This window comes from Nematolebias whitei, chromosome 15, assembly GCF_014905685.2.
Source record: "Nematolebias whitei isolate Nwh7 chromosome 15, NemWhi1, whole genome shotgun sequence".
Classification (NCBI taxonomy): domain Eukaryota; kingdom Metazoa; phylum Chordata; class Actinopteri; order Cyprinodontiformes; family Rivulidae; genus Nematolebias; species Nematolebias whitei.
This window is the reverse complement of record NC_056512.1, coordinates 24,307,886-24,333,240: the sequence shown is the minus strand read 5'-3', so window position 1 is coordinate 24,333,240 and position 25,355 is coordinate 24,307,886. Positions and strand designations below refer to the sequence as shown.

Sequence of the window (25,355 nt, the reverse complement as noted above, 5' to 3'; positions counted from 1 at the left end):
CTGATGATGTTTTAGGTCGTATTTATGCAGAAATATAGACAAATCTAAAGGCTTCACAAACTTTCAAACACCACTGTATGTTGTTCTAAAACCTATTCTGCACTGACGGTGCCTTTTCAGATTTGTAAGCTGGCACTAATGCACCCCTATACCACCAGAGAGGGAGGCTTTTCAACTGTGCACTGACGAGAGGCTGTGTGGTTCATCTGCTTGGTATGGAGGCCGTGGCACCCGTGGTTTTCAAAGTAATTTTATTTCATACTGTTCTGTGGCTCCTAAAACGTGATTTTTATGTAGAGACAAGGCTGAAACCATAAAAAAAATAACTTGTGTGTTCACAAAACACTGTTCTTGTGTGGACTGTTCCTTAATCACCTGTCTATTATGAGCAATCCAGTCCATCTATGTATATCCTGTCCTCTGCACCACCTGCACTTTGGTGCCCAAAATAAAAAAAAAGGACCTGAGTCTACACATACATGATTCTGAGTTCTATACCGTCAGCTGGTTGTGAGCCTAAAATGTAGGTTTCATTAGAGGATTTCATCCCTCGACTTCTCCCACAGGGAGCCCAGTCTATTAACCCAGATCTATAATTGAATTCTTCTTTTAAACATCCAGAGATGACAAAGAGCAGGAGACGTGATACGTAAAAAGGGAATTAAAGAGCTGCAGACAGAATGACAACATTACAGATGGTAGAATAAACCTTACTGACAGCTCTGGCTTGAAGCTGCATCACTGTAGGTTTAATACGCAATCACACAAAATACTAGTCATTACACGTAGAGCTTTACTTTGTGAGACCTTTCCTTCTGTCTATAATTGTGATTTCTCCTGACTTCCATATTAAAATGAGCAACCAGTCAGCAGAGTTAACCTACATTCTCAGGGACTGAGGTCAAAAGGCCATGAACTCATTAAAGAGATGATATGATGGGGGTGGCAAGGATCATAATTAAGAGCAGAGGTACCCCCTCCCTACACACACACACACACCATCCCCAGGTAGAATGGCACTTAAATAGACGGCGTACAAAAGAGTTTTGGTCTGAGATGGCGAGAAAGAGGCTTTCGGGAAGCCAAAGATAGAAGTATGGACAAGTGTCAGAAAAGAAGAGGCGGGAAGGAAGAGTGATGGGAGATGATGAAGATGCAGTGTGACATTTCAAGTTACTATTAAAAGAGACATCTTCTGCTGGTTTCAGAGGGTAGACACGAGAGAGGGAAGACAAAGGGAAGCAGACATCTAAAATAATTGCTACATGCATCACGCCATGAATTTTACCCTTATCGTAACATTTGTTGTGGATTTGCACCAAACTAATAATTTGCATCTGAAGTGAACGGAACACATTTTCTTTTCACACCAAGGCTTAAGTTTTAAATCTGGACTCTGCTAGTCACTTCTGCCATGACGGGGCTTTGAATAGGTGCACCAAGAGCGAGAGGCAAAAAGCAGTCAGGTGGAAGTTGGAGAAAACGACTGCGGTGCTTTTTCAACATAATGAATAGGCGTTCTGCACAGATGCATCCGTCAGAAAGTCAAGCGACAAACACAAGCGCTTCCTCTGGAGACAGCTCAGCGGGTTGCTCATCAGATGGAGGGGACACTCTGGGAGGTGAAGACATGACTGCAGAACGTTAAAAAAAATAAAAGATAGGCAGTTTCAGACTCAGCAGTGAGAGGGTTAGAATAGTTATCTTCCTTAATATAAGAACGCAAGTTTGCATTTTAAGAACATGAATGTTACATTTGTAAGCTTCATAAGTGAGAATCACTAAGATCAAAGTTCATGCTCAATAATCCTGGTAAAAAAAAATCCAAGAAAGTTCAGTAAGGTCATCTGGACGCTTTCCTTTTTTTTCTGTTGAAACGTTTCGTCTTTCATCCAAAGGACTTGATCAATCCGAGGAGCCACAAACAAACTGAATCTCACAACTAGCACACTCCCATAGTGGAGCAACCAGTTTGCTTGTGATAAGATTGTTTCTGGGTTTCTTATCACAAGCAAACTGTCACGTAGTAGGTAAAAGTGGCTATTAATGATGCAATCGGCTTGCCATAGCCTGCCACCTTCATCCAGCCCGTTTGGAGCAACCGTCAAATCAGCTTCATTTCACTGCGCTGCTCCGGCGAAATGCAGCTAATTTGACCAATGAAGTGCATTTATTAAGTAAACGTTCAACTGAGACACACCTTTACTATAAAGTCGAGCAAACAAATAATTGTTTTAGGTGCTTGCCTTGTTAAATTTCGAAGAAATGCGCAGCTTTCCTCCTTCCTGATTTCCTCCTTCAAAGCACGCTCCTGAAGCACCAAGGCCGCGAATACTTTTGAAATGCATCTGATTTGACCGTCAAAGTGCATTTATTAAGGAAAAGTTAGACTGAGACACACCTTTACTTTAATTTTGAGCAAACAAATAATTGTTTTTAGCTGGATATCTTGTTAAATTCTTGTTAAAGTCCTCCCGTGCACACTCCCGCGGCCGCCATTTGGCAGCCAATCGATTTTTGACACAACACCGGCCCACATTTCCGGGTTGTCAGCGGTGACACAAAAGAGATGCAACGTATACGGCGAAGCGACGTATTTATGGATTTTTCCACTTTATTAGACATATTTGTATTGATGTGACTTATAGAGCGGTGCGACGTATACAGCGGAAAATACGGTAAATCTTAGAACTGCACGTCTTCAACTACAGAAAAAAAAGTCCAGTTGCTTCCCCTTTGAGCTTTTACTTGTTCATGTGCGAGATGACTGAGAGTCTACAGCAACATATGCTAATGTTAGTGTTGATACTAACGTGGTAGGATCGATAGTTGAGTTAGTTTCTACCTTCAGTATGTCTCAACTTTTCCAAAAAAACACAAAGCTGCACTGTAGTATCCATCAAGAGGCAATGTTAAATTTAAACAATGGATAAAACAAGCATGTCAAGTAATAATTTATCAGTTCTGATTGCACAACTTCAGACGTACACATGCTAACAAGTGTAGCATCTGTATCTCCTTCCTTAAACAGCGTGCTGCGTCACGTTTTCTTCTGCACATGCGGGTCACCTCAGAACTGTAAATGGTTCACACTGGAGTCTGATGGAGATCAATTTTTAATGATGATGTGAACGACTACACACACACAAAAATCTGATCTATGCAAAATATGGGAAATGAATCTTAAGACCTGCAGTGTGAACGTCGCCTTACAAGCAGTGATGTATCGGTTAGGCTGGTTCTGAATCATAGTCCAGCTCTGACCAGCTGATCCAGTTTCTCTCTATGACTTCAGGACAATCGTCTGATTCTGACGCGCCAAGTGCATTTCTACTAAAAGCTTTTCACATTAGTAGAGGGGAAATGTGAACATGACATTGACAACTTTTTAGCACGTTGAAACCAACTTAAAAAAGTTTATTTAAACTGACGTCCGAAAACGACATGGCTCTGAGGGACGACTTTAACATAACGTTAGTATAGATCAGTGGTTCCCAACCGTGGTCCTTGAGGAACACCATGGTGCATGTTTTAGTTGTTTCCCTGCTTTGACACACCTGGTTTGAATGGATGGGTGATTACGAGGCTTCTGCAGAACACGAGGACGTCATTAAATCACTGAATCAGGTGTGTTGGAGCAGGAAACAACTAAAATGTGCAGGATGGTGTTCCTCAAGGACCAGGGTTGGGAACCTCTGTTCTAGATAATTGCGAAGGGGTGATAATGTTTTTGCTCCAGTCTGTTAGGCTATGTGTATTTCTTTGTTATGTTAGCAAAATATCTAATGAACTTCTAGATAGATTTCAAAATAAATAAAAATAAAAACAACTCCCAGTTAACTTTTGAAGTCAGCCCAGTTCAAGATGGCTGCCACAGCTGCTCAACCTTAGCAAACACAAAAATGGCTCCAACACAGATGGTTTTACAGATCTTGAGCTGCAGTCCCTGCTCTCCTGGTCAGGCACGAGGTTAGAGGTTCTGAACGATGGATTTGTTTGTACTCACATCTGAGGCGGGTCCTGTATCAGCGCCGGGGCAGGAGAAGGTGACGAACTCATGGCAACGTTTGTGAACCACAAAACAGCACACTGAAGAGGAGAACAAAAGGAGGAAGACGTGTGTTAATCTACAGTCACGTTTCTTTGTGATGTCAAGAAGTCTGCAGTTCTTGATTCGTTCACACCAGTCACCACCATAATGTCCCAACGATCTAAGGCGTCTGGACATTTTCTTTAATTCTTCATGTTTTGCTTGTCATCTGAAAAGCCGTTAAAATGTTTATTTTTTTATTGAGAAAGCTCCTCAGACGACAAGCGAGACGTCTGGAATTTTTATTTAAAAGAAGTCCATTTGCCTTTGATTTAATTTGTTAGGATCGCCGTGTCCTGCATGACTGAGAATCCACACCAGCATACCGTATATATAAAACACGTCCCACAGTTTGGATGAACAGCAGCACATGTGCAGTATTCTGCTGAACCAAAAGCTAAATTAAGTCACATCTGGCATTAAACCAATTCATTTTTAATGATTAAATCATTTGTATAAACTAGCGTTCCACTGCAGCATTGCGCTGAAAGAGAATCTCTGTTGCACATTTATTTAAAACAGGACAGACTTAACGTCGACTTCAAACTTTGATAGTTTTACTTAAAATTTGAGAGAAAAAATAAGTTTAAACCTCTTATTTGTTTGAGTTAAGAGGAAAAGAGATCAAACATTGAGGCGACACAATTTGACAATCTGATCTAATTCTTTTAATCCGTTCTGAATGGCTGTGATAAAATGTTTTCATTAGAACTCTGTCAAAACAGTTTATTTAAATAATTTCTATTAAATTCTGTTCTTTCTGACTGATAAATAACAGTAAACAATAAACAGATACATTTATATTTTTATATGAATGTTGTGACAAAATAATCAGAAAAACGTGGCAATTTTTTAAAGCATTTTTTTCTTGAAAATAGTCTTTAAATAGAATTTCATCTCATTCATGTGGACCCAGGATCGTGTCCCGTCTTGTGGGAAAAGGCTCCTAACATCCAACGATTACTTTCTTTAAGTTTCAATAAAATCCTATCATGGACTATGGTGCTAACAAAGAGGGCTAATTCCAAAAGTTTAAAACACAGATCTCAACTGATTGGTTAGCACTCTGTATTTTACATTAATATTTGTACAATTCAGTGAGTTAGAACCATTGTGATGCTAGCTAAGGTCAAATAGCTGTGGAAGCCATCTTGAATTGAGACGACTTGAAAAGTTGGATCAGTTGTAGACTTACTTAAAAATGAGTCCTTGTGATTCAATACTACTTGTATGAATAAAGCTTACCGGAAAATAAAAAAACGCAATCAAAAAATTTTATTGTTCTAGTAATTAATGAGATATTTTGCTAACAGATGGCAAATGACACAAACAGAAACTTACACACACATGTAATAGCATGATTGGCTGTAAGAGAATAACCTTCTCCAAAGTCATAAAATAAACAATATAATATAAATTAATAAAATTATAAGAAATGTTAAAATCTATGTAGTGTTAAGAGCTTTGCCGTTGCATACGTAATGTTTATCATGTTTGTGTCCTTTCTAATCAAGGACTCAAATACACAGTGGTGGGCATGGTTTGGCTAACCCACTAATCTGCTAATAGCAGAGCTAACCTTCCATGTAGCAGATTAGCATTTTTGCTAACTTTGAAAAACCTTTAGCAGAATTATCTCCTGCTAATTTAAATCTGGTAAATTTAAGTCCGATAATTTCAAAAAAAGATAGTTCTCCGCACTGAAATCATACGGTACAATGGTAATTTTCACAGAGCTTTGCTATGTGTAGCTAAACAAAGCTAAGCACCACCTGACTGTGCTTTTCCACCTCATATTTAACGCAAGCAGTCTCTGACTCGTGGTGTCAGTTTATAGCAAATAACAGAGACTTCAACATAAAAGCTAAACCAAACCAGAAGAGGAAAACAACAGGAAAAACCTATTTTCACACTCAGAAACACTGTAAACAGTCAGAAAATTGCACATATAATTTCGACCTAGCATGCTTTGCAATGCTCACACTATCTCTGGGACGTGACTCTCTCACACATGAATTCACACATCTTTATACAAACATATTTATTACTGAGAGAATATTGATGAAGACACAAAGCAACTTTGTGGTCTGTTTATAAAAGTAGTTAATCGCAAAGATGATAGGCAAAGTGAGTTAATTCGTCATGACATGAGGGAGACATCCGACACACATTGAATGCATCACTGCTTCAGCACAGCAGAGTTCTGCTCCGCCTCTTTGGTTTTGATGGACCGGATTAATTTCTGAAAGCTCACTTCTGAGCGGTCCGCTTTACCTGATTTATGAACCGTTTTGAGTTGTGTTCACTTACAACGTTGTCACAATACAGACAGTCTTAAAGTGTCAGCGACAGCAGTGTATGATAAAAGTTAGCGCTTTAGCGTTAGCTTCTGATAAATTTTTAAAATCAGTTTAGTGCTTTAGCGTTAGCAAAGCTAACTTTATTAGTTAGCTAATAAGTGGTAAGTGAAGCTAACTTTTTGATCAACTGTGCTCACCACTGTGAATACCTATTAACACTCATCTGTCCGTTTCAATAAAATATTTTATCTAACTTTAGATGGTACAATAATATGAACTTATCAGTTCCAAATGCAAATATACTTTTGCCAAAGTTTATTTGCTTATTAAATGATATTACAGTCTTTGGCAGATGACTTTGATGCGTCTAATTACAGATTTTTAAGAAAAATCAATTTTTCACTTGGCTTTTTTTTGTTGATATTTGAGTAAATTACATGTGACTTTTAGCAGGTGAGATCTTCACTTTTAGAAGCAGCAATTAGCACACTATAATTAAAAGCTTTAATGATGGGAAACATAAAAAAGGATTTTCTCGGCTCCGTCTTCCCCACCTACACTTTCTTACTGTCGCTCCTGAACAGCTGTTATTCTTAGACGGGGATCCTTCTGAATCTATATAATGTTCAGTGTACAACTGGTTTGTTCCACTTTGGAGTAAGCTGTTGGGGAAAGAATCAGTTTTGTGTTGTGTGTTTCCTTGACTGATGAAGCCTTCTGGATGGAAGGTGAAACGTTTCAGCACAAAAAAAGAAACTGCCCTGATGACCTGACTGAAAATTGTTGGAATGTTCAGTGCAGTTTAATGTCTTTGTTAATGCTTTTCTATTTTATAGAAGGCCGTATCGAGAGCTCAATAAAGTCAACATTTTTCAGGCACAAAACAAAGATAGCTTCTCCAATCAGAAGCGTAACGAGACGAAACAGGTTGACTTGGCTTCACGTTCCAGGTTGATGACAACCAGCGGTGCAAAAACAAGAAAGCTTTGAGGCACGTCGGGCTTGTCATCTCCACCTGGATCTACAGCATGTCAGCTCCATTGGTAGGCAAGACGAACACAGGAGGTTCAAAATATCACAAACCCAAACACGGTCTTTATGATCGAGCATGGTGTGTCTGTCCAATCAGATTCAGAGACCAACTAAATGTGCAAGAGAGTTTCAAATGATAGCTGCAGTCAAAACAAGACAACTAAATGAAATAGTTTATATCTAATTAAAAAGTCGCATTTGTGTTTTGTTGTAAACTGAGCCATTGCTTGATGCTGACATATATTTTTATTAAAATGTTAATTAGGACAGAAATTTGGCCTCCATATCAATGATTAAAGGCTAAACAGTAAAATGGCAGCAAGTGGACACTTTAAGGTTGGGGTAGATTATTTGAGTGTTGGGTACAAAACTATTAAAATAGTTTAAAGTTTAAACAATAAAGGTGAATTATTTGTTTGCACTCTGAGTTAGGTTTCTTTAAGTGTAAACCTTTTTAAGGCATAAAACATATAGTCGTTTCAAAAAGTGTTGTTCGTGATGAATCGCAGGGTGATTTTATGATTTACCATGATGCGATGATATGATGGTTTACGATTATAAGTTAAATCACAGTTTTAAAAAGTAATAGTTTCAAAATGAGGAAAGCTGTTCATCAAACTGTTAAACCACAAATCTATCTTTGGAAGATAACACTGTCGAAACAAACAAAACAAAGCTCATTAATGAAGATAATCCTGTTAATTAACAAGCTGAAGTCAGGTCACCAGGCTCCCAACATTACTTGAAAAAGTAGCAAATGGACAAATAATAATAAGGTAATAATATTTTGTACAACAATGATATCATAGGTGAGGAATTTAAAATTATTTGTTTAAGGTTAGGCACAGATCATGGCTTAAAATAAATCAAAATAATTTATGTTTATGACTCATAATGAAATAATTTTTTATAGACTGAATGAAGTGTGACCTAAAAGATGTTTTTCATCCATCCGTTATTAGCAGGTTGTTTTTCATTGTCTTCTTACTACAAAACTTTGTTCGCCACAGAATAACTTTACTTTCCACATGACATAACTGATGCATTAGGGAAGTACACATGAGCGTGGAGAAAACTGTAAACCACAGTTTTTGTATTTCATACAGGGTTCATTTTTCACTGCACTTCTGAGTCATGCAAAAGAAGTAAAGAAGTGGCATCGATGGTTAGAAGGACTGAGAAATTCAAAAGGTTTCTTTTTGAATCTTTTTTTAATATAATTTCTAGCACATTTTGTGATTTCACCAATAGCCATTAGCAGGGATTTATTGTATCATATTCAAGTGAATTCATATCTACTGGGAAATGTGCGCTGACCACAAGGGTTATAATTACCACGAAAACACTTTCCAAAACACACAAAAATCATGTGCACCTGAATGGTACTTCACTCCCACGCAATATTTTCTCTCTGGTTACACCACCTACTCACTGTAATGATATGGTGCTGCGCTCACACACACATTACACACACAAGAACCACCCACTCATTCCAATGATATCGCAGATTGAAAACGCACAAGGTGCAGGTGGAGGGATACGAGGAGCGGTGTGAGCTGTGTGCACATATTGCTTCAAGGCAACTGCTTCTTTTGGAGGACTGCTCCAGCCAAACCCCCAAACAAAACACACACACATGCACTAAGATAATCTACTATAAGCTTTTGTATAATTCGACCCGAGGGCCAAAATAAATAAAGCCTCTCCACAAACATAGGCTCAGTAATAAAAACGTGTTCCTTTTTTGTTTTACCTCTAATTATTCAGTAATTATTTCCACAAATATTTGCACATCTTTGTTGATCTGAAACACTGCTTTTTAATGATTTAAACAAGATCTAATCTAAGAACAAAACAAATAAAAAAAGGTGAGCAGCTTGATGAGTTTGTAGTGGAGTGAAAGGGAAATGTCAAAAATCAAATTACTCTGAAAATGTGTCATTTATATTTTTTTGTACAGATGCACAATATTATCGGCACAGTATTGTATCGCAGTTATTAGTGGTAAAAATTAAATATCGGTTATTGGCCATATATATATATATATATATATATATATATATATATATATATATAATTTTCTTCTTCTTCTTCTTTCAGCTGCTCCCTGCATTAGGAGTCGCCACAGCGAACTAAGTCACACAAAGACTTGGCAATTATTTTTACGCCCTTTCTTCCTCTGTCAAGGAAACACACAACACTGATGAAGCCTTCTGGATGGAAGGTAAAACGTTTCAACACAAAAAAAGAAACTGTCCAGATGACCTGACTGAAAATTGTTGGATTGTATACCTGGATTATTGAGCATGGACTTTGTTGGTTTTGAACCAGTTTGACATTACTGTTGACGAGGAGGAGGGCCAGCACTGGAGGAGGGGGCGTGCCAAAGAGACCATCTTAGCACCAACATAACTGGTTTGTTCCACTTTGGAGTAAGCTGTTGGGGGAAGAATTAGTTTTGTGTTGTGTTTCCTTGATTGATGAAGCCTTCTGGATGGAAGGTAAAACGTTTCAACACAAAAAAAGAAACTGTCCAGATGACCTGACTGAAAATGGTTGGATTGTATACCTGGACTATTGAGCATGGACTTTGTTGGAAATGAAAGATGCTTCGCTGCTTAGTTGTTAATGCTGACAGTGGAAAAAAAAGGTGAGTTGCCATCTGGTGTTGCTCCAGAACAATAGAGGAAAAAGTGTAAAACCGAATACTGGAGAATTTCCAGAACTTTTATGGAAAACATGCATATTTATTCTCTCCTAGTTGAACCGGCACATTTTTTAATTGGAAACCAGAAAGTAGTTTATATAGAGCAAGTAAAAGATAAAACGGGATAGATAAATGGATTTTAAAAGAAAAAAATATGGATAAAAGTTGACGATTAGGTTATTGTTTGATTGGACAGAAATGACAAGACAGAAATAAAAGTAAATAATTTCATATACTGCATAAATATAAAACCTACTCTATATTACATTTGCAACATTTTCAAATGGTCACTTTTTTTATTAAGTATTATGATGGTTAAATCCAGAAAACTAATCTAAGTGTGACTTTAAACATTTACAGCCTCTAAATTTCAAGAACATACTCTATATAAATTTAAAAAAAGTAAATTTTAGTCTGTCCCATGTGATGATGCATTTAAATAAATCTGGTCGTCATCAGTGTTTAAACTAATTTATCTGAAATTAGGGAGTAAGACCACACCTGAAATGTTTTCCTGTTTTCTGTTGATAAATGTCTTTCTGTCTTCCTGCTCAGTGACAGTGCCTCGTCTCTCCTTCCTCTTTTGCGTCTCTCATCTCTTGTAGGGCTGTTTCAGGGCGTGAGGGGCCACTCTGTTCATTTTAACTCCGTTTTCTTTTCTCTTTTGACAGAAATACATTTCCACTCCCACGTCCATATACTGTCACGTATAAACATTGTCCTTCCTGAATGTTTTGGCATATTTCTGCTCTTGTTTTTCCAACAATGAGGACTCCATGTATCATTCATGTTGCCAAAAAAAAAAAAAAAAACTTGTGGTTACTCTTCACTTAATAGCTTTTTCTTTATTAACGTATATTTTGCCATATAAGTCACATCTTTTTGCATAAATTTGCAAGTCCTGTGACTTATGCACTGAAGTGACATGCACGTTGTTTTCCTCATATTTATAACCCCATTTTTGGCTGAGATCTAACAATTTCATTCATCCTGACATGGAAAATATTGAACACTACTATTTACAGCCGTTAGAGGGCCCTCGACTAATATGGCAAGCCAAGTGTCTCATTAATAGGTAAAATTGGTTATTAATGAGACACTTGGCTTGCCATACCAAGCCATCTTTGTCTCACTCCGGAACTCATGGAGCAAATGTCAAATCAGCTGCATTTCGCCGCGCTGCCCAGGTGAAATGCAGCTGATTTGACAATTAAAGTGCATTTGTTAAGGAAAAGTTAAACAGAGAAGCTTGAATTTCAAGCAAACAAATAATTGTTTTTAAGTGTTAATCTTGTTAAATTCTTGTTCAAGTCCTACCGTGCACGCTCCTACGACCGCCATTTGGCAGCCAATCGATTTTTGGCACAACACCAGCCCACGTTTCCAGGTCGTCAGCAGTGACGCATAATAAATGCGACGTAAAACGGCAAAGCTACTTATTTATGTTTTTTCCCACTTTATTAGACATTTTTGGACGTGTACGGGGGCAAATACGGTAAATTAGAGTGCTGAATCATGTAAACCAGCTTTTTTTGTTTTGTTAGTGTTAACATGTATTAACATGTTTGCACTCTAACGCAAAACATAAGGTATATGAAATTTAATTTTTTTTTTTACATTTTAGCAATAAATAAAAATAAAGTTAGCATACATGTTATAAGTTTGTTACTTTTCTATGGGGGCTACAGGAATTTTTTATTAATAATAAATACCAGTTTAAACCATTTGTTCCATGTGAGAAAGAGAGAAAACCAGGAGTTTCATCACTTGTGCAAGTTGTACGTCTGTAAAATGATGACGATGCTCCATTTCAGCTAATATTTGTCTGTGCTACAACTGATTTTAACAATTACTGAAAAATTTACTGATGTGGAGCAGTTCCACTGTATTAAGGATGTTTTTTGGGTTTTTTTTCCCCAGAGCATTTTACCATCAAAGAATACTCATGATCACAAAAAAATTATGTTTCTCACTAGAAAAATTTGATTGTGTTGCACGTTTCCTCTTTTTATCACCACTAATCAACAACCTAGATATGTAACAGCTTACGGTTCATTCAGCTTATGGTTCATGCGTATTAATACACCAAACAATGAGTCTCATATTACATCAAGGTTGCATCATCTTACAAGATGGGTGCTTAGTTGAACATTACTGTTATTAGTAAAATATAGGATTTTTGAACTGCTTTAAACTACACAGATTCAGACTTTCTTGTTTAATGTAACATCTTCAGATTCAACTCTGCTTTGGGGGACAAACTTCACGTACGTGGAATAGATTAGCCTCAAACTGAACCAAATATTTTACTAAATATAACTAAAAAGGCAGATGAAACCATTTTATGCTCATATGCCATGGCCTACATTTTACTAATATCTTTTTCACGCTTATGTCCTGATCTTCCTTTTATTTTCATTATGCTCAACCAATCTCCTCTCGTTCCAGAAGATTCTGTTTATGAAGCGTTGGCAGATCACAGATGTTGTACACAGTCTCCTGCATCTAATGAGCTGCCAACATGTGTGTGCACCCGGGGATTTGTTTGTGTGTGCCTGTGAGACGTAGTGACACGCTGTACAGCGATGTCCCACATTTAAACGCTGTCAGACTCTGCAGCCATGTTCAGGGTGACAGAGATAGGTGGGTAATTATATGTATTAACCTATAGTCCTGGTGGAACGCCAGTCATTTTTCAGATAAATGCAGATAGACTGTGTATGATGGCTGCATTTCTGCTGTGCGTTGAAATATTTAATCAGTGACTTTAATAATTTAAAAAAACAGCGTAATATACCAAAAATCTGCTAGGATTTTACTTTTGGTTTTACTTGCTTTCAATACTTTGGCACTATTAAAATTGAACTGGTCGAATCCAAATAAGGAGCTTGGAGTTTACTTCATGAACTATGAGCCCATCTCTGCTCTTTGTAGATGATGTGGTCCTGTTGGCGTCATCGTGCCGTGATCTTCAGCTCTCACTGGAGCAGTTCTCAACTGAGTGTGAAGTGGCTGGGATGAGAATCAGCACCTCCAAATCTGAGGTCATGGCCCTCAGTCGGAAAAAGGTGGATTGTTCTCTTCGGGTCGAGGGTGAGGTTCTGCCTCAAGTGGAAGAGTTCAAGTATATCGGGGGGTTTTTCATAAGCGAGGGAAGAATGGAGCGTGAGATTGACAGACGGATTGGTTCAGCATCTGCAGTATTGCGGACTCTGTGTCGGTCCGTTTTGGTGAAGACAAAGCTGAGCTGTAAGGTGAAGCTCTCTGTTAACCGGTCAGTCTACGTTCCTATCCTCATGATCTCTGGGTAGTGACCGAAAGAATGAGATCGCGGACACAAGTGGTTGAAATGTTTCCTCGGCAGGGTAGATGGACTCTCCCTTAAAGATAGGGTGAGAAGTTCAGTTATCCAGAAGAGACTCAGAGTATCAATCCAAGCTATACAACCACACAAGTATAATGACTGTGAAAAATACTATAACGTACAACCAGTTCATGACAGTTCAGTCTAATTTATCATTCATAATAAAAAACTGAAAGATAAAAATAAAAAATACAAACCGGATTCCAAAAAAGTTGGGACACTAATCAAATTGTGAATAAAAACTGAATGCAATGATGTGGAGGTGCCAACATCTAATATTTTATTCAGAATAGAACACAAATCACAGATCAAAAGTTTAAACAGAGAGAATGTATCATTTTAAGGAAAAAATCTGTTGTTTCCAAATTTCATGGCGTCAACAAATCCCAAAAAAGTTGGGACAAGTCCATTTTTACCACTGTGTGGCATCCCCCCTTCTTCTTACAACACTCAACAGACGTCTGGGGACAGAGGAGACCAGTTTCTCAAGTTTAAAAATAGGAATGCTCTCCCATTCATGTCTAATACAGGCCTCTAACTGTTCAATCATCTTGGGCCTTCTTTGTCGCACCTTCCTCTTTATGATGCGCCAAATGTTCTCTATAGGTTAAAGATCTGGACTGCAGGCTGGCCATTTCAGTACCCGGATCCTTCTCCTATGTAGCCATGATGTTGTGATTGCTGCAGAATGTGATCTGGCATTATCGTGTTGAAAAATGCAGGGTCTTCCCTGAAAGAGATGACGTCTAGATGGGAGCATATGTTGTTCTAGAACCTGAACATAGTTCTCTGCATTAATGGTGCCTTTCCAGACATGCAAGCTGCCCATGCCACAAGCACTCATGCAACCCCATACCATCAGTGATGCAGGCTTCTGAACGGAGCGTTGATAACAACTTGGGCTATCCTTGTCCTCTCTGGTCCGGATGACATGGCGTCCCAATGTTCCATAAAGAACTTCAAATCGTGACTAATCTGACCACAGAACAGTCTTCTATTTTGCCACACTCCATTTTAAATGACCCCTGGCCCAGTGCAAACGTCTGAGCTTGTGGAGCTTGCTTAGAAATGGCTTCCTCTTTGCACTGTAGAGTTTCAGCTGGCAACGGCGGATGGCATGTTGGATTGTGTTCACTGACAATGCTTTCTGGAAGTATTCCTGAGCCCATTCTGTTATTTCCTTGACAGTGGCATTCCTGTTTGAGGTGCAGTGACGTTTAAGGGCCCGGAGATCACGAGCATCCAGTAGAGTTATACAGCCTTGACCCTTACGCACAGCGATTGTTCCAGATTCTCTGACTCTTTTGATGATGTTATGCACAGTTTATGATGATAACTTAAAACTCTTTGCTATTTTACGCTGGGTAACACCATTCTGGTATTGCTGTACTATCTTTCTGCGCAACAATGGTGGAATTGGTGATCCTCTTACCATCTTGGCTTCTGAGAGACACTGACACTCTGAGAAGCTCTTTTTATACCCAATCATGTTGTCAATTGACCTAATTAGTGTTAACTGGTCTTCCAGCTGTTCGTTGTATGCTCAATTTCCTTTTTCCAGCCACTTATTGCTACTTGTCCCAACTTTTTTGGGATTTGTTGACACTGTGAAATTTTGAATCAACATATTTTTCCTTTAAAATGTTACATTTACTCAGATTAAACTTTGATCTGCCATCTATGTTATATTACGAAAAAAAATATTGACATTTGCCATCTCCACATCATTGCATTCAGTTTTTATTCAGAATTTGTTTAGTGTCAACTTTTTTGGAATCCGGTTGTATAATAAAGATAAATAAAGATGTGTCTTTTTATAATTCCATAGAAGCATGTTGTCAGTGTACAGCCAGCATAGCTCATTTATGTCAACCATTAAACAAAATTCTGTTTTTATTCTACAATTTATTTAGTTATTAAAATTTTATGAATTCTCACCTTTGAAATCACCCTTCTGCCATCCTGGTTCATTTGTAAAAACTGAGATGGCATGGGGAGATTAAAGTCAACCAAACACTGTTATGCCTCTGAGCCTCCAACAAAAGAAGCAGTGACAGAGCTGAATAGATTGATACAGAGAATACATCAGAGCTGTGCAATCACAAGGTCTAGAAACAGTAGACATGTGTTTATGTGTAGTACTTGTTGTCAACCCTGCCTCATTTGGTTTCATTTATGAAAACGCACATGACCGTGAGATATGGCTGACTCAATTGGTGATTATGAACTCCCAGAGCTGGCTTAAATAAGGGTTCAGCTTTTAAGACATACTGCAAAACTATTCTGTAAGGGCTTGTGTAAAAACCATAGTTTGTGCTCTTTGGCAATTAAGCTAAAAGAACTAAGCTGGTGATAAATGCAGTCTATTTTTGAACAGATGCAAAGGGCTCATTGAGGGTTATGATTAGACTTAAAACTGAAACTGTGTCTGTTGTTGATCAGGTAAATGTGTGTACCTTCAGACTGGCACAAGACGGCTAAAAATCCTGAAGGTGCAACATCAGAAATTAAAATACTTTTGACATATTTCTGGGACTTTACGTACACAATTTCATTCCACCTCATTTACCACGTGATGCAAATGACAATAAAGAATCATGAACCTTAAAAACACCTGAATCCCTCTGGCTGCTTATTAGTACCAATGTTTCAAGCTAAATTTACAATCAAACTAAACCAGCCACTAAATTTCTTCATCCAAGGAATGCTACAGTCATGTCTACATTTCTTTGAGTGGGTTTTATGTGTTGTAAAATATGTCAAAGATCCCCTCGAGATGAACAATCCAAACTCCAAGGGAGGAATTAACTGAGCAGAAATACAGGTTGCTTCACCATAGTCCTGTCACGATAACAAATTTTACTGGACGATTAATTGTCTCAGAAATTATTGCGATAAATGATAATATTGTTTGAAATTTGACAATAATTAGTAATTATTGTCAAATTTAAGAAGAAATTTTTGTTAATTTGTTTTGAGTGTAGTACCTTTTTTCAATCACTGGATGGCAGTATATGACTGTTTGAACTGAAGGATGAATAGTGAGGGAGCGAAGAGTGTGTCTCTTTAAGAAAAATGGGAGGGAGGCCCCTTGACATGACATGGGCTGTCTCCTCCCTTTTTATCGGTTCTCAAAATGGCAGTTGCTAGGTGTGGTTTGAGCTCTTTAGCATAGCATTTTACACACAAAACTTTTAATAAAAAAACAGTAAACAAGTTCTCAGCTTCTTTTTGCGGAGAAAAACAACTTTATACATGAAGGCATGGGTTTCAACTGTGAATTTTGGAGCTTTGACAAGACGGAGGTTTTTTACCCAGGTCGGCCTGTTAGCTTAGCTTGTAGCTTAGCTTCTCAGCTTAGCTGCTTTTAACAATCCAAAAACGTGATTTTTGGACGTTAAAACAGATCAGGTCAGTGAAGAGCACCGGAGTTGAGCCTTTTGTCATCCAGTGTCCAGTAGAAAGAGAGAGACACGAAGAAACGATAAAGCCGATAAATGAAAATGAGGTTGATAATTTTCATTTATCATGCGATTAATTGATTTATTGTTTATCGCGACATGCCTACTTTAGTGTCAAAGAGAGAATCTGAGAGTACAACATACACAGAGAAAGTGTCTATCATTTCCCTACGAATTATCCTAAAAAGCCATCATATCACCAACTTTTTCTAAAATATCTCCCAAACAAAACCTTTCACACTGATAGTATCTCCACTGACTGACTGACTGGATCAGCTACAAACCACTTGCGTTAGATCGTCTCCCTGACTGCAGCCTGGCAGACCTGGCACGATGTTTAAAGAGCGTCGAGAGAGGTCTTGGTGAGCTACACTTCTGTTGCCGTTTTTGTTTCTTGCTCTTCCTACTGTCTCGAAGAAAAGGAAGCAACCTGATGAGTGGGGTGGAAGACACAAAGACAAGGCCTGTGCAACCAGTGAAAGACAAGAGGAGCAAGATGAGAAGGAAATGAAAGAAGAACAAAGTCAATGATCAGAACAGAACGCACCATTCACCCCGTGCACCTCCCCTCGTGTCTGTGTGTGTGTATAAGACTTATATAAGGGGGTACACAGCCTACGCTAATGTATAAATACCCACAATGCTGCTGGTGAAGCAGGGATAGGGGTCACAGTGAGTCAGCACACCCATGTCACTCCTCCTCTTTCTCCCTTCCATCAGTGAATCCTTTCTTCTCCTCTTGTTTTACATGAAACAGTTTTTAAAGCTGCTACACAAAAGCAGATTTCACTTGGCAGGCAAACAGTGACCTCCTGTTGGAGATGATTGTAAGATAAGCAATGTTGTAAACAAACCAATTACATTTTAGCCTAAGAGATCTTTTGAAGTTGCCTTGTCTTCCAAAGACATTTTATAAAAATTGATTATAAAAACGTGTTTTTAATTTGTGCAGATCACAGTGATTAAAAAGTCTTGATAATATTTTTGTCTTGGTTTAAGGCAGGGCAGCACGGTGGCGCAACTGGTAGAGCTGCTGCCTCTCAGCGAGCAGGTCCTTGGTTCAAACCCCGGTCCAGGGGCCTTTCTGGGTGGAGTTTGCATGTTCTCTCCGTGCATGCGTGGGTTTTCTCCGGGTGCTCCGGTTTCCTCCCACAGAACAAAAACATGCATGTTAGGCTGATTGGTAACTCTAAATTGTCCCTAGGTGTGAGTGAGAGAGTGAATGTTTGTTTGTCTCGTTTGTCTCTATGCGGCCCTGTGATGGACTTGCGACCCGTCCAGGGTGTACCCCGCCCCTCGCACAGTGATTGCTGGACATGGGCACCGGCAACCCCCATGACCCAAAATGGAATAAGCGGGTAAAGATAATGGATGGATGGATGGATGGATGGATGGTTTAAGGCATAATATGAGATCCTTTGTCCGAACAAATGATAACATAATGTAAGATGAAATCAATAAAATTTTATTACTTCGAAGTTCATTCTTTTGGGTCAGCAAAAATTGAGGCCTAAAAAGATCCAGACGTTTGAAAAATGTACCAGTTTTCCCCATCTTAAAACATCTACTCCAACGAAGCCAAATCATTTAAGACTAAACGTAGACACAGAAAAGTTTTTAGTTTCAATGTATACCATGGTGAGAGGATGAGTGTGTTTTGTGTCTTGTGATCCTTGTGTTTCCCTGCTCGCCCTCATGGTGCCAGCCCATCACACCTGTCCTCTATTCCAATCACCCCAGGTGTTCTTCGTTGTCTATCGTTCGTACTGTCAGTCAGCTTCAACAGGCCTCTTAACAGAATCTTATTTCAGATTTGACTAAATTGGATTTTTGTCAAAGGACTGCTTTGATAGCCTTAAATTAAACTGAAAGTCTGGATGGGAACGTCAAGCTAGGAAAGTAATTAAATCTGAAGAGCTGTGATAAGAAAATACTACATCATCAGCCAAAAGCGGTTATTGTGGATTTAATGTAAAAAAAAGAACATTACAGTACAATTGTTCCTTTTCAGCAGACACTAGTCTGGCCAGCTTCATGCTTTGTTCGATTTCAGTCTCAGGTTTGTGCCAGCGTTGCGAAAGTCCTGGCACATGCAGATTGTATGTGATCCAGCTAACACCTCCACCCTTATTCTCTCCATCGTCCCTCCTGCCTCTCACTCACTCCACCGTCTTCTCTTAATTTATATTCCTCTGTCTAATGCTTTTTCATTTCACACTTTTATGTTTCACCTAAGACAGACAGATATCACATATCAGACAATAAAGAAGCAGAAGAGCAAACAGGAAGTTCATCTTATTTCACATCTCTACTATGCTTTGTTCAAAGAGCGGGACTGCGTGAGAAGCTAAAACAGGTGACCCAATAAAGGTTTTAGGGAAAGCAGCATCTGTTAGTGCTCAAAGTATGTGTTGGCGCTTACTCCCAACTACAATCACACCAAATTTTAACTCAATATCTGCAGGACTGACAGAGTTAAAGCCTTTCTGGTGTTTAGCTGTGGTGGCCACTTTACAGTAGGTTGACTACACAAAGCAACATGGGTATTAATTTGTATTTAATAAAAAAAATACTCAAGAGTTTCATTAAATTTGTCCAAAAGTTTACCAAAAAAAAAAAGTATGCTAACAGATAGACACAAAAGCCATCATCAGGGAAACTCATACCATTCTCCAAGTTTGTGTCTCTGAAATAATTGCATTTTTTTTAAAGTAAAAAATAACAGTATTAAATGTAACATTTACACAGGCAATTGTTACATGGACAAAGATTGATTTGTGTGTGTGTGTGTGTGTGTGTGTGTGTGTTTGTGTCTAGAGGGCTGTTCATGTCCTCTCACTGCAGAAGTACATCTACCTCCGCAACTGTTGACTACGTTCGGTCAGCGCACACAATCCTGTAACTCTCGTGTATTTTACATAAAACCTTCCAACTGTCTCCTCCTTCTTCCCTCACTCCCTCTAACCTTCACTGCCACTTCCTCTTGGTTTCTCTCAACTCCCCCGCAAACAGTACCTGCTGTTTTGGGCCAGACAGCAAGAGAAAAAAAGAATCTGAGGATAAGAAAGAACAAGTTGGAGAAATGGAAAGCTTGAGTGTGTTCAGCAGGAGTACCAGTACTTTATATTTCTGTTTCCTGTGTTTTATTTGATAAAAAAAAAGGTGGTCATTGTACTGTGAAGTTTTATCCAGTGATTTACTCGTTAACCCGGTGAGAGAGAGGAGAGGTGGTATGAAGAGGATGAGGGAGAAAGAGTGGGAGAGAGGACATGAAGGGGAGAGTAGAGAGCTGCACAAAACAACAGAGATGATGAGACGTTTGAGGGTTGAATACAAAAGATTCAAGCACTATAAAGTAAACTGCAAAATGCAAAATGTAATATTGTAAAATCTTCAGAGCTCTGTTAGTACTCAGAGTTTGTGTTAAGGAAAATGCTAGCTACCATCACACAAAACTTTAGGTCAAAATCTGTCAGACTGCCTGAGTTAGGGCTGTTTTTGTACTTGTTAAAATTATTTCACTGTGGCAGCCATCTTGAACTGAATTGACTCCAAAGTTAGAGTTGTAGACGTAGAACCTCTAATTTCTTTTAAGAATTTCATTAAATTTTGGCCAGTAGTTCATGAAATATTTTGCTAACAGACAAACAGGATTGATGCTAACAGTTAATGCCAAATTTAAAGCAAAAATAAAATGCAAAGTTTAGTGCTTGTAGTTTGTAGTACTGTTTGTTTATTGTTTGTTGTCATATGCAGGTCAACACAAGGCCAACGATGCAATGAAGTGTTCGGGATGAGAAGAGCCGTTTTGACTCGATTAAAAAAATTTAATAAAAACACTAAAGCATGCAATAAAAAAAAAACAAAATAAAGTTCCAAAAAGTGAAAAAGAAATATAATATTTACAAGGCCCAAATGAAATTTGCATGTTCTTCTCGTGCGTGGGTTTTCTCCGGGTGATCCGGTTTCCTCCCACAGACCAAAAACATGCATGTTAGGCTGCCTTCAGGCCCAGGCCTTCCTTGCAAAAGGGATCTGTGATCTCAATGGGATTTGTCTATTTAAATAAAAGGTTAATAATAAATAATAAAATATACAACATGGTAGAATATAACAGTGTAAGTAGGATGAATTAATACAAATAAGTATTTCACAGGTAGTAATATTGCTTAAATGCACATGATGTATACAGGTATGTATACCACACATAACATATACTACACAGGTTGTGTGACAGGTTATTCCACAGGTAGTGAGTAACGGTGAGATGAATTATGATGGTAAGGGAGTGACATACATGATACAGCCAAATAGTGCAGCAGCAATAAACATATTAGGTGTCACAGATGAGGCTTAGTGAAAATGAAAGAGAAAGAAGATAGAGGTCATAGAAACTGTGGACCAGGAAGTGGAATGATTTGTGAGGGTGAAGTCCAGAAAGCTTCAAAAAGTCTAAAGAAGGGGAAGGCAGTGGGACGTGATGACATACCAGTGGAGGTTTGGAAATGTCTTGGAAAGATGGCAGTGAGGTTTTTGACTCAAATATTCAATGGCATATTTGAGAGTGAGAAAAAGGCCTGAGGAATGGAGAAGAAGTGTGCTGGTGCCCATTTTTAAGAACAAGGATTCAAAGATTCAAGGTTCTTTATTGTCATTCACATCACATGTGGTACATGAGGTGGAATGAAACTATGTACACAGGGTCCCAGTTACATCCAACAAAAATACAAATTGTAAAGAAAAACAGTAATAAGATCCAAGATATGAACCAAGAAATACGCTAAACTAAGAATGCACTAAGCACTAAACTAGGAATACACTAAACTAAGAATACACTAAGCACTAATAACAAGGGTGATGTACATAGTTGTAGCAACTAAAGGGGAATTAAGTTGATGAGCCACACAATGAAGATCTGGGAGAGAGATGAGGAAGCAAGACTTAGATGAGAGGTGACTGTGAGCAGTAGTATGGTTTCATGCCAAGAAAGAGCACCACAGATGGCCACAATCTTTGCTTTGAGGATACTGATGGAGAAGTACAGAGAGGGTCAGAAAGAACTTCTTTGTGTCTTTGTAGATTTAGAAAAAGCATAATGGGTGCTGAGGGAGGAGGTGTGGTATTGCATCAGGAAATCTAGAGTGGCAGAGAAGTACGTTAGACTCTTACAGGACATCTAGGAGGACAGCAGGACAGTGGTGAGATGTGCTGTAGGAGTGACAGATAGCTTCAAAGTGGAGGTGGGGTTGCATCAAGGCTCTGCTCTGAGCCCCTTCTTGTTTGCTCTGGTGATGGACCGACTAACAGATGAGGTCAGGGAGGAATCCCTGTGGACTATGATGTTTGCAGATGACATTGTGATCTGTGATGAGAACAGTGAACAGGTGGAAGAGAACTTGGAGAGGTGGAGGTATGCACTTGAAAGAAGAGGAATGAAAGTCAGCCATAGTAAGACAGAGTACATGTGTGAATGAGAGAGAGGCCGGTGGAACAGTGAGGCTACAAGGTGCAGAGGTCACAAAGGTGCAGGACTTCAAGTACTTGGGGTCCACTTTCCAGGAAAATTGGGAATGTGGTAAAGAGGTGAAAATGACAGTCCAGGCAGGATGGAGTTGATGAGAAAAGTTTCAGTAGTGATTTTTGACAAAAGGGTACAAATCTTCCTTTAAGCACAATATTAATTATTGTCAAGTCTCCACGTGACTATTTTTTTAGCCCCTGGCTACCTGCCTGATTCAAGGGTCCCTTCGTGACCCTCTATAATTTCTCTTTGTGAAATTATGTGCATGCATATTTTTAAGCCAGTCCCTTCATGACGGCTGTTTGGGATTTCAGATCTCCCATGCTATGCCGCTCTGTGACACTTTCACTGTATGCCCACGGCAATACAGTGGGGTTCTTCGAACCCTATTCTGATAAAGTTAGCCCCATTCCCACCACTGAACAGTAGTCCCTCAGTGACTCCTCCTGTCAACATATGATATCTGTGATAATGTAGTCCCAGAATACCCAAGGTTCCCAGAAACTCAAAAAAAAAAAAAGTGTTTGTCTGTAGCAGCTAAAGTTTGATTAGCTGGGAGCTAAAGATTAGAAATGCACCAATTGCCATTTTCTAGGTTGGATTTGATCATTTCTAAAGGCCTGCCATGCCAAAACTAATTTCCCTTATATTTCTGAGGCTATAGCCTTGAATGGCCAGGTCTAAAAAACATGCTGATGATAAAAACTAATTATTAAAATGCTGATCCATATCTGCTCATCTAGTAGAAAAGATTATAATCGGGAAGGGGACTGCCAAGGTGGGTACAGAGCGGGCTGAGGTGGGCGAAGGCATAATGAGGATGGTCTAGAATACAGTTTTAAAAGCCGTACAGGCAAAAAATGGCTGAAATTTAAAAAATTGGTTCCATAAAATGCAACCGCATGACTTGTTGGTCACTTAGTCACAAAATTCAGATGGAATACCTAGTACCCAGTACCACAAGGCTCAATCTTAGGACCCACCCTCTTTACAATCTACATAGGTAATGTAGGTCAGAGCATCCCTGATGCATCCTTACATTTCTATGCTGATGACACAGTTGTTTATTGTCAAGCGAAAATAGTTGCTAAGGTTTTCCAGCTTTTGCAATCCATTTTCGACATCATCCAGTCTGATTTGTTCAGTCTCAAACTTATGTTAAACGCAGACGAACCCAAAGGGATTCTTTTTTTCAAACTGGAAGCTGGTCCCAGCAGTTCTTCCTCTGATTTTATCCTCGACTGGTGTCCCTATTGAGTTTGTCGATTCCTACAAATATTTGGGTATCATGGTCGAATCGCATCTCTCTTTTAAACTTCGTGTGGAAAACCTAGTAAGGAAACTGAAAGGTAAATTGGGTTTCTTTTTCAGAAACAGATCCTGTCTAACTCTGAATGCTAGGAAATGCCTTGTAACTGCGACTTTCCTTCCCTCCATTGACTACAGTGACATTATTTACACAAACGCTCCTACAAGCACCCTGCAGATGTTGGATGCTGTCTATCATGGTGCTCTAAGATTAATAACTGGCTGTAACTATTGTACCCATCATTGCACCCTGTATTCACTGGTTAACTGGACATCATTAACTTCATGCAGACTCTCTCACTGGTATATTTTCTTCCTTAAATCACTTGTTGGTCTTTTGCCTTCATACATCTTCTACATGTCACTGTGTGAGTGCAGCTACAGCGTTCACTCTCAGGACATTATTACATGCAGTGTCCCTTCAGTGAGAACTGAACTAGGCAAAAGGGTCTTCTCCTACTCTGCTCCTGTTCCGTGGAATATCTTGCAAAAAGATCTGAAGCTCTCGACCTTGACCTCTCTAAGTAGCTTTAAACATATGTTAAGTTCCTGGGAAAAAACATAGACATGTTCCTGTTTTTAGTTTTCTACACCGACTTATAACCTAGCTGGGGGGGGGGGGGGGGGGTGTTGTGCTACATTTCCTTTTAATTACCATTTTATTTTCACTTGTTTAAAAAAAAATTTGTATGCATCATTTATGATTGTCTGTTGTTGTCTTTGTTGTCCACTGTTGTCATCACTCTTTAATTGTTAAAATAAGGTCTCTTGTAAATGAGTCCCCGAGGCTCAATGGGGTTAACCTGTATAAATAAAGGTTGAATTAATGAAAAATGAAATAGAAATTGTCTCTCTTTTCTTGCAGTTTTGCCCAACCGTCCCAACAGCTGCAGTGAGACAGTGGCTTTTGTGAATTTGGTTTATTTTTTGTCAGACAATTTCGGTAACTCATTAGTGTAAAACCAACCTGATCCCAAATCAGTGACAGTATTCTTTTCGGCTACAAGTCCTTCTACAGTTGTAAACAATAGTCCCATCCACCGCTGTAAATAAAGACACACACCCACGCCCTCCCCCCAACAAATTTATCATCAACTCTAAGTTGCTTGACCGACGGCTGCTGATTTAGTCTGTCGCCCAACCCTAGTGTAAATAGCAATGCAAACAAAAACACAAAACCGGCCATGATAAATGGGACAGAAAAAACTGATCAGAAACCTGAACCCATCGCACAAAGGACAAGCTGTGCAGCTTCAATTGTTGATTTCCCCACACCACAGTGCAAATATACACTTATCACTGCAGCCATGATTTGAAGATAGTGTTTTTTCCTACAGTTTGCATTCCTTAAGGATTCAAGGATTCAAGGCTCTTTATTTGTTATTCGCACCCCATGTGGTACATGTGGTGGAACAAAAGTATGTACACAGGGTCCCAGTTACATCCAACAATAAAATGTAAAAGAAAAACAGCAATAAGGTCTAAGGTATGAACTAAGAAAAACATTCTAAATATATCCTGATGCATGCTCAATAATCCAGGTAGAAAAATCCAAAAAAGTTCAATCAGGTC

At 38.8% G+C, this 25,355-nt stretch overlaps 1 protein-coding gene across 1 annotated transcript in view; it reads right to left on the bottom strand.

Annotated features, from left to right (window-relative positions):
- Positions 1 to 25,355, bottom strand: part of LOC119421112 (protein kinase C beta type) — a 114,510-nt gene that overhangs the window by 58,435 nt on the left and 30,720 nt on the right. Inside the window, exon 3 of the mRNA XM_037688508.1 lies at positions 4,007 to 4,089. Within this exon, the coding sequence (XP_037544436.1) occupies positions 4,007 to 4,089 (83 nt within the window). The remainder of the gene's footprint in view (positions 1 to 4,006; positions 4,090 to 25,355) is intronic.